General features: G+C 47.5%; 1 protein-coding gene across 4 annotated transcripts in view; it reads left to right on the top strand.

Annotated features, from left to right (window-relative positions):
* Positions 1-5734: 5734 nt before the first annotated feature.
* The window catches only part of NSMF (NMDA receptor synaptonuclear signaling and neuronal migration factor), a 58974-nt gene continuing 44834 nt past the window's right edge, over positions 5735-19874 (top strand). Inside the window, exons 1-2 of one of the 4 annotated variants that reach the window (XM_066580075.1) lie at positions 5735-5951; positions 16302-16363. In XM_066580075.1, the coding sequence (XP_066436172.1) occupies positions 5881-5951; positions 16302-16363 (133 nt within the window). In that variant the 5' untranslated portion in view covers positions 5735-5880. The remainder of the gene's footprint in view (positions 5952-16301; positions 16364-19874) is intronic. The other 3 variants (XM_066580073.1, XM_066580072.1, XM_066580074.1) reach the window with 3 other exon arrangements.

Here is a 19874-nt window from a genome sequence, read left to right as displayed (position 1 = left end):
GTACTGACCCCTGATATATCTATACATAGTTATTAGAATGCCCCCTTGTTACAGTCCTGGGTATAATAGATGATGGGAGAGGTCTCTGTACTGACCCCTGATATAGCTATATATATAGTTATTAGAGTACTCCCTTGTTACAGTCCTGGGTATAATAGATGATGGGAGAGATCTCTGTACTGACCCCTGATATATCTATACATAGTTATTAGAGCGCCCCCTTGTTACAGTCCTGGGTATAATAGATGATGGGAGAGATCTCTGTACTGACCCCTGATATATCTATACATAGTTATTAGAATGCCCCCTTGTTACAGTCCTGGGTATAATAGATGATGGGAGAGGTCTCTGTACTGACCCCTGATATAGCTATATATATAGTTATTAGAGTACTCCCTTGTTACAGTCCTGGGTATAATAGATGATGGGAGAGATCTCTGTACTGACCCCTGATATATCTATACATAGTTATTAGAATGCCCCCTTGTTACAGTCCTGGGTATAATAGATGATGGGAGAGATCTCTGTACTGACCCCTGATTAGATCTATACATAGTTATTAGAGCACCCCCTTGTTACAGTCCTGGTTATAATAGATGATAGGAGAGATCTCTGTACTGACCCCTGATATATCTATACATAGTTATTAGAATGCCCCCTTGTTACAGTCCTGGGTATAATAGATGATGGGAGAGATCTCTGTACTGACCCCTGATTAGATCTATACATAGTTATTAGAGCACCCCCTTGTTACAGTCCTGGGTATAATAGATGATGGGAGAGATCTCTGTACTGACCCCTGATATATCTATACATAGTTATTAGAATGCCCCCTTGTTACAGTCCTGGGTATAATAGATGATGGGAGAGATCTCTGTACTGACCCCTGATTAGATCTATACATAGTTATTAGAGCACCCCCTTGTTACAGTCCTGGTTATAATAGATGATAGGAGAGATCTCTGTACTGACCCCTGATATATCTATACATAGTTATTAGAATGCCCCCTTGTTACAGTCCTGGGTATAATAGATGATGGGAGAGATCTCTGTACTGACCCCTGATTAGATCTATACATAGTTATTAGAGCACCCCCTTGTTACAGTCCTGGTTATAATAGATGATGGGAGAGATCTCTGTACTGACCCCTGATATATCTATATATAGTTGACCCTGAAGATGAGCTCCCTCCATGTATAATACATTCCACCAGGTCATTAATAAATATATAGTATCCAGTACTGCCTCCTATGTACAAGAACAGAACTACCATAATACTCACCCTTAAGCTGCATGCGGAATGCGGCCCTGGCAGCAGCGGCGTGCGCGCGAATCTGCTTCCTTGATCTTCATCTGTACCGCAAATGGTCCGCACGGCTCGCTGTCGGACATGCACAGTACAGATTTTTTTAAACTCCTGCTTTTCCTGTAGAATCCACGGCCACAATGTCAATTGCGGACGGGCCGCGGGTCGGATGGCTTTTCTTGACTTCTTTGGAAGTTGTCTCTGCAGACCCTGCAGGAAAATGGAGCATGGTACAATTTTTCATCCGCGAATGGAAACTGCAATTGGTTTCCGCTCGTGTGCATGAAGAATCACTTATTTGCTGCAGTCGCGGTATTTGCTGCAGTCGCCCCCTCTGATTTCCACAATTCAAATTGGCCCCTGGTGCATTCACCCTTATTTAAGGAATATAATGCTGAACAAGCCCGATTTGGGATTTCTATATCAGAATGTTCCCTGTTTCTTGGCACTGATTATTATGTGGAGTTCTTCACGGCAATAAAGGGACCACAGGGTGATAATAATCTCTGCCAGGTGGGGCAGCGCAGTCCGGGGTACTCGGTGTCCTGGCTGGGTTATGAAGCTGGAAGCCATGGATTCAATGCAAACCATTGTAGCACAGGTACAAAGTGCGCAGTGTGTCACTGTGAGCGCTGGATGGGGCACTGACAATTCTGGAACGTACTGGTATTTCTTTGGACTGGTATCACTGCGCCTCATTGTAGACACATTCCACACTATAAGAATGCACAATAAGAAGTGCCCAGCGGTCCAGAAAGTTTTACAATCCATTGTATAAACAAGAATAGTTGCAACGTGGAGACGTGCCGGAGGAGATCCTCATCAGAAGGATAACCAGCTCCGGCCATGGGGCAGAGGAACAGAAATACCAGGAGAGCCACGTCCAGCAAGGGCCACGGCATTGGTTGTGAATGCTCATTTTGCTATCCACTAATATTCTCAAAATCATATTTTATGGCTTTTTTTGCTTTGATGTTTGCCATGAGGTACACTATGGTAATAAAAGTATTGGCCCCCCAGCAGTCCTGCGCTGTCAGGTGATGCGTAGCATTAGGTATAAAGGAGAGAATCACATAGGAGATCCCAAAAACCATCAGATGTCACCAGGTGTAGAGCAGACAGCGGGCTCTGGTGGGGGGATGTCACCAGGTGTAGAGCAGACAGCGGGCTCTGGTGGGGGGATGTCACCAGGTGTAGAGCTGACAACGGGTCTGGTGGGGGGGATTTCACAAGGTGTAGAGCCGACAACAGGGTCTGGTGGGGGGATGTCACAAGGTGTAGAGCCGACAACAGGGTCTGGTGGGGGGATGTCACAAGGTGTAGAGCCGACAACGGGGTCTGATGGGGGCATGTCGCAAGGTGTAGAGCCGACAACGGGGTCTGGTGGTGGGATGTCACCAGGTGTAGAGCTGACAATGGGGTCTGGTGAGGGAGGATGTCACCAGGTGGAGAGCTGACAACTGGGTCTGGCGGGGGGATGTCACCAGGTGTAGAGCTGACAACGGGCTCTGGTGGTGGCATGTCACCAGGTGTAGAGCTGACAACGGGGTCTGGTGGTGGGATGTCCCCAGGTGTAGAGCAGACAGCGGGCTCTGGTGGGGGGATGTCACCAGGTGTAGAGCCGACAGCAGGGTCTGGTGATACGATGTCACCAGGTGTAGAGCCGACAATGGGGTCTGGGGGGGGGGGGGATTTCACAAGGTGTAGAGCCAACAACGGGGTCTGGTGTGGGGGGGATTTCACAAGGTGTAGAGCCGACAACGGGGTCTGGTGGGGGATGTCACAAGGTGTAGAGCCGACAACGGGGTCTGGTGGGGGCATGTCACAAGGTGTAGAGCTGACAACAGGGTCTGGTGGGGGGATGTCACCAGGTGTAGAGCTGACAACGGGCTCTGGTGGGGGGATGTCACCAGGTGTAGAGCTGACAACGGGCTCTGGTGGGGGGATGTCACCAGGTGTAGAGCTGACAAAGGGGTCTGGTGGGGGCTTGTCACAAGGTGTAGAGCCGACAACAGGGTCTGGTGGGGGGATGTCACCAGGTGTAGAGCTGACAACGGGCTCTGGTGGGGGGATGTCACCAGGTGTAGAGCTGACAACGGGCTCTGGTGGGGGGATGTCACCAGGTGTAGAGCTGACAAAGGGGTCTGGTGGGGGCTTGTCACAAGGTGTAGAGCCGACAACAGGGTCTGGTGGGGGGATGTCACCAGGTGTAGAGCTGACAACGGGCTCTGGTGGGGGGATGTCACCAGGTGTAGAGCTGACAACGGGCTCTGGTGGGGGGATGTCACCAGGTGTAGAGCTGACAAAGGGGTCTGGTGGGGGCTTGTCACAAGGTGTAGAGCCGACAACAGGGTCTGGTGGGGGGATGTCACCAGGTGTAGAGCTGACAACGGGCTCTGGTGGGGGGATGTCACCAGGTGTAGAGCTGACAACGGGCTCTGGTGGGGGGATGTCACCAGGTGTAGAGCTGACAAAGGGGTCTGGTGGGGGCTTGTCACAAGGTGTAGAGCCGACAACAGGGTCTGGTGGGGGGATGTCACCAGGTGTATAGCTGACAACGGGGTCTGGCAGCAGGATGTCACCAGGTGTAGAGCTGACAACGGGCTCTGGTGGGGGGGGATGTCACCAGGTGTAAAACTGACAACGGGGTCTGGTGGGGGGATATCACCAGGTGTAGGGCTGACAACGGGGTCTGGTGGGGGGATGTTAGCGGGTGTAGAGCTGACAACGGGGTCTGGTGGGGGAATGTCACCAGGTGTAGAGCTGACAATGGGGTCTGGCAGTGGGATGTTACCAGGTGTAGAGCTGACAATGGGGTCTGGCAGTGGGATGTCACCAGGTGTAGAGCAGGCAACGGGGTGTGTTGGGAGGATGCCACTAGTTGTAGAGCTTACAACAGGGTCCGTCGGGGGGATGCCACCAGGTGTAGAGCTGACAACGGGGGTCTGGTGGGGAGGGTAGTCACTAACCAATGAGTACGGACATCGCAGCTTCTGGATCTTCCACTGTTGGCCATGTTATTGGTAGATGGAAGCCATCTTGTGTGTGCGGTGCCGCCACGTTCAGGGAGACCTCGTAAACTGACAAAACGTGGACAACAAAGCCTTGTAGGAGCTGTGAAGACATCACACACATCGTCTGCCCTCGCTCAGGGGGTCTCACAGGACATTGGGACATCCATTAGCATCAGAACCATCCTTAGGGAACGGCATGTGAAGGGTTACCATGGACAAGCGGCTGCACACAACATCACAGCAGTGACTGCACAGCGGCGCCTGCGATGGGGCTTGTAACGACGGACTGTGAGTGGAAGCAAGTGTTGTGGATGAATCACAGGACACCATCTTCCGATCGGATGGCGGCACTTGGGTGTGGCGGTTGCCTGGAGGGCGGTTTCTACATGACGGCATCGTCCCAACAGTGAGGTTTGGAGGAGGTTCTGTTATGGTGGGGGGCGTTAGGGCCATTGGTTATAATGAAGTCTATCCTCAACACCAATGGGTACAGAGACATCCCGGACAATGTGGCATCACCTCCCCTGTGGTAATACTCTGGTATAGCTCCATGTCTCCACCAACATGACGAGCGCCATGTCATACGGCACGCAGGGTGGGGGGCAGAACGTCTGCAGACTTCATTGTTGGGCTGAAGTCCTGATCTCAATCCCATTCAGCGGGATGAACTAGAACGCCGTCTCCGTGCACCCATCACACTCATCCCCCATCACTATCTGAAGCTCCTCCAGGAATGGTGGCAAATCCCTGCACACATCTGTGGGGATCTGGTGGGAAGCGGCAGCAGAGGTGGGACTGCAGTCATGGAGGCCAAATGTGGCCCAAAACTGGGGGGAAAATGGGAATAAAATCCAATTTCATCCTCTTGTGTGAACATAGTGGGATTATTAGTGAAGGCTGCTGGAGTGCAACGAGGTGACCATTCATCATTGCAGGGAGTAGGAGGCCAGGGGCAGGAAAGGGTTAATGTCTGCAGAGAGCAGCAGACAGGGCAGTCTCCTATAGGGCAGTCTACTACAGGGCAGTCTACTACAGGGCAGTCTCCTACAGGGCAGTCTACAACACGGCAGTCTCTTACAGGGCAGACTCTTACACGGCAGTCTACTACACGGCAGTCTCTTACAGGGCAGTCTACTACACGGCAGTCTCTTATAGGGCAGTCTACTACACGGCAGTCTACTACAGGGCAGTCTACTACACGGCAGTCTACTACACGGCAGTCTACTACACGGCAGTCTCTTGCATGACAGCGCACGGGCTTTGCACACTTGCATGTGTTTGCTGCCCCCTCCTCTAGGAGGGCACCTGGCCCTGCCCATGCTGTCAGTAGGAGGAGTGGGTAGCACATCCTCTGCCCATACTTGGTGGCAGCTTCCTGCCTTGCACCGCTCCCCTCCCTCCTGCAGCGATCAATGAGAGCTGCCAGTCTGCAGGCTGTCACTAGCAGGCAGAGAGCAGCATCCCAGCCGGGCAGCTCCTCATCACCTCTGCAGCTCCATCCCAGTGGCTGCTCCCCTGGCCAGGTCGGATGTGGCCCCCAATCCCCTCTTTCATCAAGGATGGGCACAGCTGTCTCCAAGAAGAAGGCACTGAGGAATGACACGATCTCTCATGTAGCGGCCAAAGTTAGGTAAGTGCATGCTGGGGGGCTCAGACTGTCAGCTCTGTGACAAGGGTCCAGGAATGTATCACTATGTATAGCTTACTGCATGCTTCTACACTTTTGTTATAGAGGGTGTTAGATTGCAAGCTCTTGGGTCCAGTCTTTTGCTAGATGTGGCACATGGTAAGGTGAATTTTCGCAGACCCCGTTGCCCCACCTGGCGCTATCACTTGCACATCCACCTGACTGCTACTAGTGATATTACATAATTCAGCGGGCTGCGGTGCCATCTGATGGCATACAGTGCTTTGTCTACAGAGACGCCGTATCACGGGCCCCCTGTCCCTGTGTATACCCCTAGCTGCTAAGTGCCCCACTATCATATTAACCATCTGCATCCCAGCTCCAGTTAATCCTCAGATGGTCCCGGCTCCCTATTGCACGGAGGGGGATGCAGAATTGATTCCTGCTTTACAGGTGTTATCATAGGAATGGTGCAAACAGACGGCGTAACCGCTTAATTATAGTGTGCCCCACTCCGGGGATCAGAGGCTCTATGGTAACACTAGGATACACATTACTCCACTGCTCCCAGCTGCGCAGCACATGCCAGTATATGGGAAGTATCCAGTGTGGCTGAACTGTTACAGTGTGTTATTACCAATGACCGCATCTCTAAAAGTGCTCAACATAGTAATGGGGCTTTGCCACCTTGGTCCTGGTGGGATGGTGGGACATCTCTGATGTCCGGTTACCAGACTGTTCAGACTAAAAGAGCCGCATCGGATGAGAAAATGCATAAAGTTTAGATAAAAGAAGGGGATAAAAAGGAAGCCCACCAGGAGCCCACTGGGACCCCACCCTCCACGAAGCCCACCGGCAGCCCACCCTCCAGGAAGCCCACCAGGAGCCCACCCTCCAGGAAGCCCACCAGGAGCCCACCCTCCCCATGTTGTATGTGACATTAACCTTACATTCTCCTTCTACAACTGCATTCATTGTTAGGCCCCTAATTAAGTCCAATTAAAGACTATCCGGCCAAGGTCACAGTGAAGGGCTCCTTCGCTGCGCGTTTATGGCGACACGAACAGGATTTACTATACTGAATACTTCTGCTGCACAAATGGTAAATGTCCGCAGCTTTGGTTTATTAATGGAAGGTGCGGAGGCTGGGCAGCTGTCATGGGCCTGGATAATGGGGGGTTAAAGACCTCTACAGGGGTCTCACCTCTCACCAATCTTCGGGACAGATCTGACAATGATCTCTGCCCTTTATGGATTTAAGAACATTTTACCAATTGGTCCAAGCGTTCTGTACAACAACCTTCCATGATAGGATGTAGCAGAGTCTAGTTTGTCATTGGCACAACTCAGGGAAGGGAGGATGCAGGAACAGAGGGCTATCTTATGCCATCTCCACCAGTGTTGTGGCTCTCCAGTTGTAAAGCTACGACTCCCATCATGCCCTGTGACATGGGTCTCCCAGTAAACCCTAGTACGCCGTGGCTTCCATTGACATTGGATTAAACCCACCCTCCGGTGTTGGTACAGAATTCTGTGTCGGGACCGGAGGGGGCGGGTACTCAATTACCTGCGCTGCTTCTCTGTCGGGCAACCAATCTGCTGCTTTCCGGTCCCATTTTTGGCTGTCCAAGATGGCCGATGCAATCGTCAGGGCGGCCTCTTCATGAGCGTTAGTGCAAAACGCATGCATTAGCCTGATGTTTTTGCGCCATGAAGGAGTGTATCTTACACATCAAATCCTGAGCAGATTTGCGCAGACACCGCTACTTCACATAGGCGTCCTGATTTAAATGGCTATTGAGCCAAACGAGGTGCCGGTGTATGCAGGTATGTGCAGCGTTTTGCGCATACCCGTGCTTACATATGTGTGTATTTGCATCCCCCCCAATAGACTCCCATGGGGAGCCTTGGTGCACATTAAATTGAGCAGGCTGCGTTTTTTTTTCCCGTCCGCGCAAAAATGCAAAATGAGAATGAAGCCATTGAAAGCAATGGGTTGTATTCTCTGCGTTTTGTGCGGACCAATACGTTCGTGTAAAGCCGCCATCAGACTATCTAACCCCACAGTGCATTAGTAGTGTTAGCCTATCAATGCGCTATACCTGCTCTCTGATTGGCTAGTGCTGCTCACATGATCAACACTGGCCAAATCAGAAACCAGTGTGGAATTAACTAGAGGAAAAATTGCAGCCACCATCTTGGACATCTGCAAATCGAGACAAAACCGGCGAATCAGATTGAAGGCAGAGAAGAATATGTGCAGGTAATATACCACCAACCTGTCCGGTCCAGGATAGAAACCGGAGGTCATCGAAGGCTGGGGTCACATGGGACAGAATTTCAGCGGAATGGCCACACTGAAAAACCGCAAGATTTCCACTGGATAAGCGGTTTTGCTGTCGGCATTTCGCTGCGGAAAGGAGATTAGAAATGACAAGCTGCGGAAATGAATTCCATGCCACATGCCAGTTTTCGTGCGGCTTGGCCGCAGCGTGTGGCTGCGATTTATGCAAAATCTCGTCCATTTTGCTGGCTAATCCCGGGATTAGGAGCCACGGCGGAATTGCGTGTGGACTTTCCGGATAAAGATTTTGCGGCAATTCGGCACCATGTGAACCCAGCCTTAATGTCAGCAAGTCCTGACCAATGTTGCTGGGACCAGTGGTCCTTAACCCCCTGTGAGCAGCGGTGCCAGGAATGTTCACACTCCATAGACAGAAATGATAAGCGGCCTTTGTCTGTCTGCCACCTCACGGCTCTACGGTATTGTAGGTATATAGGACTGTGATCTGTAACCTCTACCTGCCGGCTCTCTAGCAGCGGGTGTGGAACTACTACTCCCAGCAGCTGGAGAGCCACAGGCTGCACGCCGCTCCTCCAGCTATTAATTGGCTCACTTTACTATAGTGCATTGGAATTAATCATCTCTGTAGCCCGGGACGAGAGAATTCCTAATGATGTGCGGCGGGGATTTATGTAATTCATCAATGGGTACATTACAGTAGAAGTGCATTAGTGAAGCAGATACATGGCTGGTCGATGCCACCGCCTGGCATCGGAATCTCCTAAGTGCATGCAGCCCCGTCCGGTCGCTGGATGTATAGATCCATTTATATATTACTGCAGGTTGTGCAGATCCCATGTAGACTCCATACGACCTTGATGGATGCCGGGGGAGATCATTCCCCATTCATCTAATCAGATATTAAGAATGATCTGGGACGGGATGGATGTGGACACCGGGTTGTAGTCACGTATATGTGATGCACCATGTCGGGTGGAGAACAATGGGGGACATGTGCTTATAGACGAGTTACCTCTTTATATTTCACAGGCTGCCCTTTACAGTTTGTACGGCGCTGCTGCTGCTGTGTGCAGCGCTGCATGAGCGTTTGCATATATGATCAGTAACCTGCCCCGTGGGGTTCAGACTGTAGACCGTACGGCAGCCGGAGGTTTGCATTACTCTACATTTCCTCCATTGCTCAGCTTGTGTGGCGCGCGTCGTCTTAGATGTCACCTTCTGGGATTCCAGAACCGCGCGGCTCCATCGCTGCTCGTTACATGACCGATTCCAAGCTGAGATTTGTGGAACAGAGTCCAAGGAAGAGCCACACGAGGTTCGGCCGCTGCATCTGTGCGGCGCTGACCCCCCTCACACGGGGAACGGGCTCAATGCTCCCTACGACTTGCTGCGTCCGCTGTGTCCCTGCGCTGCCCTCTTTTTGGTGAGCCCAGGTTCAGCTGCAGTCCTATGCGCCCCCTTATGCTGTGACCCGAATGCACAAGAAGATCAAAAATATTTGGCAGTGCCAGGGCATCATTTTAACCCCGAGTGTGCTGGAGGTATGGTTTTGACATTTAGTTGTTAATGAGCCATTGAAGTAACATCTATATCAGACAGCGGGGAAAGCCGACCGGACGTGACAGGAATATTACAGTTCCAAATTGGCTGCTCACGAAGGGTTATAAAATGTTATGTAAAGCCAAAGTCTCTGCCAGGAGGACGTGGGCTTCATTCAGTGGCCAGTCTGGGTAGGGTAGGGGCTGCAGCGAGCTTTGTGGGGGCATCCGATACGTGAGACAGCGCTGTTCTAACGGGGTAATCATATGTGACACTTCGACTCCTGCGTGTAAACCTGGGATTATGTAAAGAGTGCTACATTTATGGTTGTCAAGTAGAGATCGTGGGAGACAAATCACAGAATGCGGCCATGGCTGATACAAAGATACATGAGGGCCGGTAGAAGCACCACAACCCTCAGCATTCAGGCTGCCGCACTGCTATATGGAGGAGCGTCGCACTCACACACCGGCCACATATAGTGGGGGGGGGGGGGGGCTAGCACTAGATGTGCACACAGTTTAGGGTGCAGACCAGACGGATACATGCGGGGTACCGCTTACAACCTTATGCCTCCACCATTGACTCCGCCCGACGGGCTGCCCGCACCGCCACCCCGAACCCCCAGCATTTAAAGCCAGAAATAATGATAAATACTAAGTATTAGGTAATATTGGCCAAACTACAGAAGCCCTCCAGCCCGCGTGAAGGGTCCTCGTCCTCTTGCAGGTCCCTATGCTACCATCACAAACAAATCCCATATAATTACTGCCCCAGAATACGAGGGCGGACGTAGAACCCCATCAGCCCCCTTGTGTGTCCTGGATAACAGAAAGGATCTGGCCACATTCTGGGGTCAAGGGGGCAGAAGGTTTTCTGTGTCATTTATCCTGTTGAAGAACACTATGAAATGGCTGATAACATGGAGCAATAGATTACACGGCGTTGTTGAATGGACACGGGGTATGTGACAGATTCTTGGCAGTGAAGCTGGGACTACATAGCAAGTACAATAACCGCGTGTCGCACCGTCCCAATCCTCGGATCTCAGGCTTCTGCTTGCAACAACCCAGAAAAGTAAGCAGCCGAGAATCATTTTGGGGCGGTCGGTCCAATGTGTGCGCACGTCACCTGACCCAGCCGCTGCCTGCACCGACACCCCCCCTCCCGGACGACTACCGATGGGATGCCGGCCGAGGAGGACGAGTCAAGGACTTTATCAGGATTTTATTTATTGCATCTTTAATATAACAAAAGATGTGTAAGAAAAGATGACTCGACTGCACAAGAGTACAAAGTGCGACCGCCGAGGGTGCGGCGGGTTATCAGGCCACCGTGACGGCCGGCGGGACGGAATGCAGATACTGTATTTTTCGGACTATAAGATGCCCTCAGGTTTAAACAATAGAAAAAAATATTTCATACTAATGTAATCGTCTCTGGGGTCTAACAAAGTGGGGGGCTACCGGCAGTAACTAGAGTGTCCTAATATACAGCGAACAGTCAGCTCCTATTAAACCTAGTGCGCCCATTCAAACAATGGCGCAAACATATAAGCTGGCGTTATACACATCTGCAGCTGGCATGTGGTCATTGTCAGTAATATCCCTCCCCTAGGAGTATATATATATATATATATATATATATATATATATATATGTGTGATACAGGCAGCATGGAGACTCTAGTATCCTGTTGTACCGCCTGTAGCTTGGATACAATATGTTATACAATCAGACATGGAGGCATACAAGTTCTGTATGGTATCCTGCAGCATATCCCTCCACATTTGCTGTATCTGAGCCTCTAGATCGTGTAAACCTGTAGGCTGTGGAAGTTGGAGTCCCAGATGGTCCAATACATGTTCTATTGGCTATAAATCTGGTGATCAGGCAGCCACGAAAATGTGACAATGTTGTGGGGGCTCCTGTGACCCCCTTGTGTGTACATATATTAGTTATCCTGTACTGCTCCTGAATTACATCCTGTATTATCCTCCAGAGCTGCACTCACTATTCTGCTGGTGGAGTCACTGTGTACATACATTACTTATCCTGTACTGATCCTGAGTTACATTCTGTATTCTACTCCAGAGCTGCACTCACTATTCTGCTGGTGGAGTCACTGTATGCATACATTACTTATCCTGTACTGATCCTGAGTTACATCCTGTATTATACTCCAGAGCTGCACTCACTATTCTGCTGGGGGAGTCACTGTGTACATACATTACTTATCCTGTACTGATCCGGAGTTACATCCTGTATTATACCCCAGAGCTGCACTCACTATTCTGCTGGTGGAGTCACTGTGTACATACATTACTTATCCTGTACTGACCCTGAGTTACATCCTGTATTATACTGCAGAGCTGCACTCAGTATTCTGCTGGTGGAGTCACTGTGTACATACATTACTTATCCTGTACTGACCCTGAGTTACATCCTGTATTATACTCCAGAGCTGCACTCACTATTCTGCTGGTGGAGTCACTGTGTACATACGTTACTTATCCTGTACTGATCCTGAGTTACATCCTGTATTATACTCCAGAGCTGCACTCACTATTCTGCTGGTGGAGTCACTGTATGCATACATTACTTATCTTGTACTGATCCTGAGTTACATCCTGTATTATACTGCAGAGCTGCACTCACTATTCTGCTGGTGGAGTCACTGTGTACATACATTACTTATCCTGTACTGCTCCTGAGTTACATCCTGTATTATACCCCAGAGCTGCACTCACTATTCTGCTGGTGGAGTCACTGTGTACATACATTACTTATCCTGTACTGCTCCTGAGTTACATCCTGTATTATACCCCAGAGCTGCACTCACTATTCTGCTGGTGGAGTCACTGTGTACATACATTACTTATCCTGTACTGCTCCTGAGTTACATCCTGTATTATACTCCAGAGCTGCACTCACTATTCTGCTGGTGGAGTTACTGTGTACATATGTTAAATATCCTGTATTATACGGGTTTTGGATGTGAGCATTTAGTGGTGTCAAGGAAACAATGGTCAGGCTGTATACTGGCTGAATCGGTATGACTGCAGGGGGCGGTTTATGACAGCTAGCAGGGATTGCAGTCAGTAGGTCAGGGAGCATGTTATCAGGGGGGTACAGAGGGGTTTGGTTTAGGGGATGTGGTACGCCTCCCTGAAGAGATGTGCAAGAAACCCTTTTGATCGCCCCCAAACTGTAAGTACCGTAGAGCAGGGACTCGTGGAAAATGAACTGCGCTCTCATCAAACAAGGGGCAAGTACATTGGCGCGAGGGTCGTCTCACCAGGTTTGCGCTGCGGCTTCTTCACCAACTTCATAGAGAGGTTTAGATTTTGTATTAGTTGTGCAGAATAAAAACAGGTTTTCATAGAAAAACTATAGAATCTGCATTTCTGTATTCTGAGACCCATAAAATGCTTATTGTCCCGGCAGCGCCGCTCTGTGGGGTCTTGTTTTTTTGCGGGAAGACTTGTAGTTTTACTCAATACTATTTTGGGGTAAATGTGACTTTTGGATTGGTTTTTATTGTTCTTTTTGGGAGGCAAACTAAAGAAAAATAACAATTCTGCATCAGTCGTTTTTACGGCGAGATGAGTACAAGGTTTTTTTGTCTACGTTTATGAACACGGTAATATCTATTATGTTTTCCTTTTTTATTTTTTTCTGTATTTTATCCATTTTTTGAGGGAAAAAAAGCACTTAAAAAAAAAAAACTGGATCAAAAAGAAAAAATTACAGCCAGTTGAACTTTTGTTGCCACCACTTTTATACTCCCTGAAAGAGAATTGAAGATTCCATCGATTGCTTGTTAGGATAGTACACTGCATTACTCATGTAGCGCATTTTACCAAGCCTATGATTGCAGTCTACTAGACTCTGCCAGAGGCGGGGTCTAATAGGTTGAGCTACATGGCAGACATCGAGCCCTTTGTCATGCTTCCAGCTACCATGGGAATCCATTGGTACCTTGTGTTTGCATTGCGGAGTGCCAATAGGTGACAGAAGGAGCCCCATCTCATCTGCTTGCATGCTACAGCTATTACTGATTGAGGCATGTAAGGGGTTAAAATGCCAGGATCTGAGGTTTCTCCATTCCTCCAGGAGCCTTAACACAATGTATGAGCAGGTGTAACGCCCATTAGTGACCGCCGTACAAATGTGTATTGACCACTACTAAGGGGTTAGAGATGGTAAAGCGTAAGAATGGGCTGCCAGAGTGCAACAGTATGAGAAGGGTACCGGAGGAGGGGAGCGCTCCAAGGGTACCGGAGGAGGGGAGCGCTCCAAGGGCACCGGAGGAGGGGAGCGCTCCAAGGGCACCGGAGGAGGGGAACGCTCCAAGGGCACCGGAGGAGGGGAACGCTCCAAGGGCACCGGAGGAGGGGAACGCTCCAAGGGCACCGGAGGAGGGGAACGCTCCAAGGGTACCGGAGGAGGGGAACGCTCCAAGGGCACCGGAGGAGGGGAACGCTCCAAGGGCACCGGAGGAGGGGAACGCTCCAAGGGCACCGGAGGAGGGGAACGCTCCAAGGGCACCGGAGGAGGGGAAGGCTCCAAGGGCACCGGAGGAGGGGAACGCTCCAAGGGCACCGGAGGAGGGGAAGGCTCCAAGGGCACCGGAGGAGGGGAAGGCTCCAAGGGCACCGGAGGAGGGGAAGGCTCCAAGGGCACCGGAGGAGGGGAAGGCTCCAAGGGCACCGGAGGAGGGGAAGGCTCCAAGGGCACCGGAGGAGGGGAAGGCTCCAAGGGCACCGGAGGAGGGGAAGGCTCCAAGGGCACCGGAGGAGGGGAAGGCTCCAAGGGCACCGGAGGAGGGGAAGGCTCCAAGGGCACCGGAGGAGGGGAAGGCTCCAAGGGCACCGGAGGAGGGGAAGGCTCCAAGGGTACCGGAGGAGGGGAAGGCTCCAAGGGTACCGGAGGAGGGTACTGTATGAGTGAGAGCGACTGAACAATCGTTATTTAAACCAGTGTTCCCCAACTCCAGTCCTCAGGGACCGCCAACAGGTCATGTTTTCAGGATTTCCTCAGTGTTGCACAGGTGATGTAATTATTGCCGGAGCCTCAGACATTGCCACAGCTGTTCTTGCCATAGGATATCCTGAAAACATGACCTGTTGGTGGTCCCTGAGGACTGGAGTTGGGGACCGCTGATTTAAACCGAGCCAACGATGATTTTTACGCTTGTACGCAATGAACGATAAGGGATCAGCGGCTGCACTCACACTAAATGATTAGCGGTCAAATTCGAACAATCCTGCAATTTTGTTTTGAACGATCCGTTCCGTCTCAACGCGCCTTAAGTGCCGGGAGGCCGGAGCGGTCGCGGAAACTACTAGCTTGGGCTGCAAACAAGAGGATGACGGTGCTACAGGAAGGAGACGACATGGCAGAGATAAGCCAAGAAGCTAATTTGTGAGATTGGGCGGATTCACTAACCAGTGTGTTGGCTGACGTTCACCGCCTCAGTAATCAGCGTCCAACGTCTTCATTCTAATTCTCGTTGAAACAATCGGCCTCCTGCTGCGCTCTTATTTGTATCTCATTCGTTACCACAATACGCCTTCTTACTGACCTCATTAATGGGCTTTAAACCTGCACATACATCAAGGTGGCTTGGCTGAGGACTGACGGCCAGGCTCCTGCTCTAACCACCAGGAACAGAGAGACCTCAGATCGCAGCAGTTTAGCCCCTTACATGCCGCAATGAATAGCAACTACAGCATGTACGCAGATGATGGGGGGAAAAAAATAAAAATGGTCACTTCCCTATGGCCAAAATAAGCTGCGTAACTAAGGGGTTAAGAAAGCTCAGTGAATAAGACTGCCCAGTTTTAGGAGATCCATGTGAGTTGTCCACCACAGACCCTCACTGATAAACTGTCCGTAGGGCCTCTGCGCTCATGCACAGAGCTGATTTTTGCAGAAAGCAGACAGCTCAATTTTCTCTGCAGTGGCCAAGCTTGGTATTACAGGCAAAGTTCCCATTGAAGTGAGTGGCTTGGATACCAAGCCTGACCACTGCAGTGAGAATGGAGCTGTCTGCTTTCTGCAGAAATCAGCTCCGTGCATAAATGCATCTGTCCGGTGACCAACTGATCAGCAATGGGCCTGGGCATTGGACTCACGCCGGTCTGTACTGATGACCTATCTGAAGAATGGGCCTTCAGTAGTTTATAACTGCACATCCTCATCATGCCTTCAGTGTTTTCACCCCATACAAATGGTTGGCTTCTCCGTGTCTCCCCACATTCCCTGTGTTGGTTCTTGAACTAAACAGCGACACCTCTGTCCAGAGGCTGTTTCTGGTATTGCAGCTCATCCCTGTACATTTGAATAGACATGTTTTTCTGCTTCTTCAGACAACGGCAAACCTTTTTCTTTCTGGTCTCAGACCTTGTCTTGATGTAAGATTGTTTGCACTTAGGCTCCAAGTATCAGTTATTATGTAGCGGAGCGCTCAGACGGATTGTGACATATTACTTCTCTCTTTTTAAGAGCAGCGAGGGCCTTTGGGGAATACTTGTCGCAGAACCATCCGGACAGCCACAACGGCTCAGGTAAGACCCGACTGCACTCAATTATGTAATAACATTCAATATTCAGGGTTATTACAGCAGACGACAAGAGGGGGCCTGGTGCTGCATCCTTTTACATTCAGTGGAAGTATAACAACTTGTACTTCTGACGGTTCTGGTACTTTAAGGTATATTCCCAACCAAACATGGCTAAGATGGGAATACACCCACTGAATGCGGCCACCAGTAACCGGGAGCAGTATTATAGTAGGTATATTCTTGTACATAGGGGGCGGTATTATAGTAGTTATATTCTTGTACATAGGGGGCAGTATTATAGTAGTTATATTCTTGTACATAGGGGGCAGTATTATAGTAGTTATATTCTTGTACATAGGGGGCAGTATTATAGTAGTTATATTCTTGTACATAGGAGGCAGTATTATAGTAGGTATATTCTTGTACATAAGGGGCAGTATTATAGTAGTTATATTCTTGTACATAGGAGCAGTATTATAGTAGTTATATTCTTGTACATAGGAGGCAGTATTATAGTAGTTATATTCTTGTACATAGGGGGCAGTATTATAGTAGTTGTATTCTTGTACATAGGGGGCAGTATTATAGTAGTTATATTCTTGTACATAAGGAGCAGTATTATAGTAGTTATATTCTTGTACATAGGAGGACAGTATTATAGTAGTTATATTCTTGTACATAGGGGGCAGTATTATCGTAGTTATATTCTTGTACATAGGGGGCAGTATTATAGTAGTTATATTCTTGTACATAGGGGGCAGTATTATAGTAGTTATATTCCTGTACATAGGAGGCAGTATTATAGTAGTTATATTCCTGTACATAGGAGGCAGTATTATAGTAGTTATATTCTTGTACATAGCGAGCAGTATTATAGTAGTTATATCATTGTACATAGGGGGCAGTATTATAGTAGTTATATTCTTGTACATAGGGGGCAGTATTATAGTAGTTATATTCTTGTACATAGGGGCAGTATTATAGTAGTTATATTCTTGTACATAGGGGGCAGTATTATAGTAGTTATATTCTTGTACATAGGGGGCAGTATTATAGTAGTTCTATTCTTGTACATAGGGGGCAGTATTATAGTAGTTATATTCTTGTACATAGGGGGCAGTATTATAGTAGTTATATTCTTGTACATAGGGGTCAGTATTATAGTAGTTATATTCTTGTACATAGGAGCAGTATTATAGTAGTTATATTCTTGTACATAGGGGCAGTATTATAGTAGTTATATTCTTGTATATAGGGGCAGTATTATAGTAGTTATATTCTTGTACATAGGGGGCAGTATTATAGTAGTTATATTCTTGTACATAGGGGTCAGTATTATAGTAGTTATATTCTTGTACATAGGGAGCAGTTTTATAGTAGTTATATTCTTGTACATAGGGGGCAGTATTGTAGTAGTTATATTCTTGTACATAGGGGGCAGTATTATAGTAGTTATATTCTTGTACATAGGGGGCAGTATTATAGTAGTTATATTCTTGTACATAAGGGGCAGTATTATAGTAGTTATATTCTTGTACATAGGAGCAGTATTATAGTAGTTATATTCTTGTACATAGGGGGCAGTATTATAGTAGTTATATTCTTGTACATAGGGGGCAGTATTATAGTAGTTATATTCTTGTACATAGGGAGCAGTATTATAGTAGTTATATTCTTGTACATAGGGGGCAGTATTATAGTAGTTATATTCTTGTACATAGGGGGCAGTATTATAGTAGTTCTATTCTTGTACATAGGGGGCAGTATTATAGTAGTTATATTCTTGTACATAGGGGGCAGTATTATAGCAGTTATATTCTTGTACATAGGAGGCAGTATTATAGTAGTTATATTCTTGTACATAGGGGGCAGTATTATAGTAGTTATATTCTTGTACACAGGAGGCAGTATTATAGTAGTTATATTCTTGTACATAGGAGACAGTATTATAGTAGTTCTATTCTTGTACACAGGGGGCAGTATTATAGTAGTTATATTCTTGTACATAGGGGGCAGTATTATAGTAGTTATATTCTTGTACATAGGGAGCAGTATTATAGTAGTTATATTCTTGTACATAGGGGGCAGTATTATAGTAGTTATATTCTTGTACATAGGGGGCAGTATTATAGTAGTTCTATTCTTGTACATAGGGGGCAGTATTATAGTAGTTATATTCTTGTACATAGGGGGCAGTATTATAGCAGTTATATTCTTGTACATAGGAGGCAGTATTATAGTAGTTATATTCTTGTACATAGGGGGCAGTATTATAGTAGTTATATTCTTGTACACAGGAGGCAGTATTATAGTAGTTATATTCTTGTACATAGGAGACAGTATTATAGTAGTTCTATTCTTGTACACAGGGGGCAGTATTATAGTAGTTATATTCTTGTACATAGGGGGCAGTATTATAGTAGTTATATTCTTGTACATAGGGAGCAGTATTATAGTAGTTATATTCTTGTACATAGGGGGCAGTATTATAGTAGTTATATTCTTGTACATAGGGAGCAGTATTATAGTAGTTATATTCTTGTACATAGGGGGCAGTATTATAGTAGTTATATTCTTGTACATAGGGGGCAGTATTATAGTAGTTATATTCTTGTACATAGGGGGCAGTATTATAGTAGTTATATTCTTGTACATAGGGGGCAGTATTATAGTAGTTATATTCTTGTACATAGGGGGCAGTATTATAGTAGTTCTATTCTTGTACATAGGGGGCAGTATTATAGTAGTTATATTCTTGTACATAGGGGGCAGTATTATAGCAGTTATATTCTTGTACATAGGAGGCAGTATTATAGTAGTTATATTCTTGTACATAGGGGGCAGTATTATAGTAGTTATATTCTTGTACACAGGAGGCAGTATTATAGTAGTTATATTCTTGTACATAGGAGACAGTATTATAGTAGTTCTATTCTTGTACACAGGGGGCAGTATTATAGTAGTTATATTCTTGTACACAGGGGGCAGTATTATAGTAGTTATATTCTTGTACATAGGGGGCAGTATTATAGTAGTTATATTCTTGTACACAGGGGGCAGTATTATAGTAGTTATATTCTTGTACATAGGGGGCAGTATTATAGTAGTTATATTCTTGTACATAGGGGTCAGTATTATAGTAGTTATATTCTTGTACATAGGAGCAGTATTATAGTAGTTATATTCTTGTACATAGGGGCAGTATTATAGTAGTTATATTCTTGTATATAGGGGCAGTATTATAGTAGTTATATTCTTGTACATAGGGGGCAGTATTATAGTAGTTATATTCTTGTACATAGGGGTCAGTATTATAGTAGTTATATTCTTGTACATAGGGAGCAGTTTTATAGTAGTTATATTCTTGTACATAGGGGGCAGTATTGTAGTAGTTATATTCTTGTACATAGGGGGCAGTATTATAGTAGTTATATTCTTGTACATAGGGGGCAGTATTATAGTAGTTATATTCTTGTACATAAGGGGCAGTATTATAGTAGTTATATTCTTGTAC

Source organism: Eleutherodactylus coqui, chromosome 10 (genome assembly GCF_035609145.1).
Source record: "Eleutherodactylus coqui strain aEleCoq1 chromosome 10, aEleCoq1.hap1, whole genome shotgun sequence".
NCBI lineage: Eukaryota > Metazoa > Chordata > Amphibia > Anura > Eleutherodactylidae > Eleutherodactylus > Eleutherodactylus coqui.
This window is presented reverse-complemented; position numbering and strand designations above follow the sequence as displayed.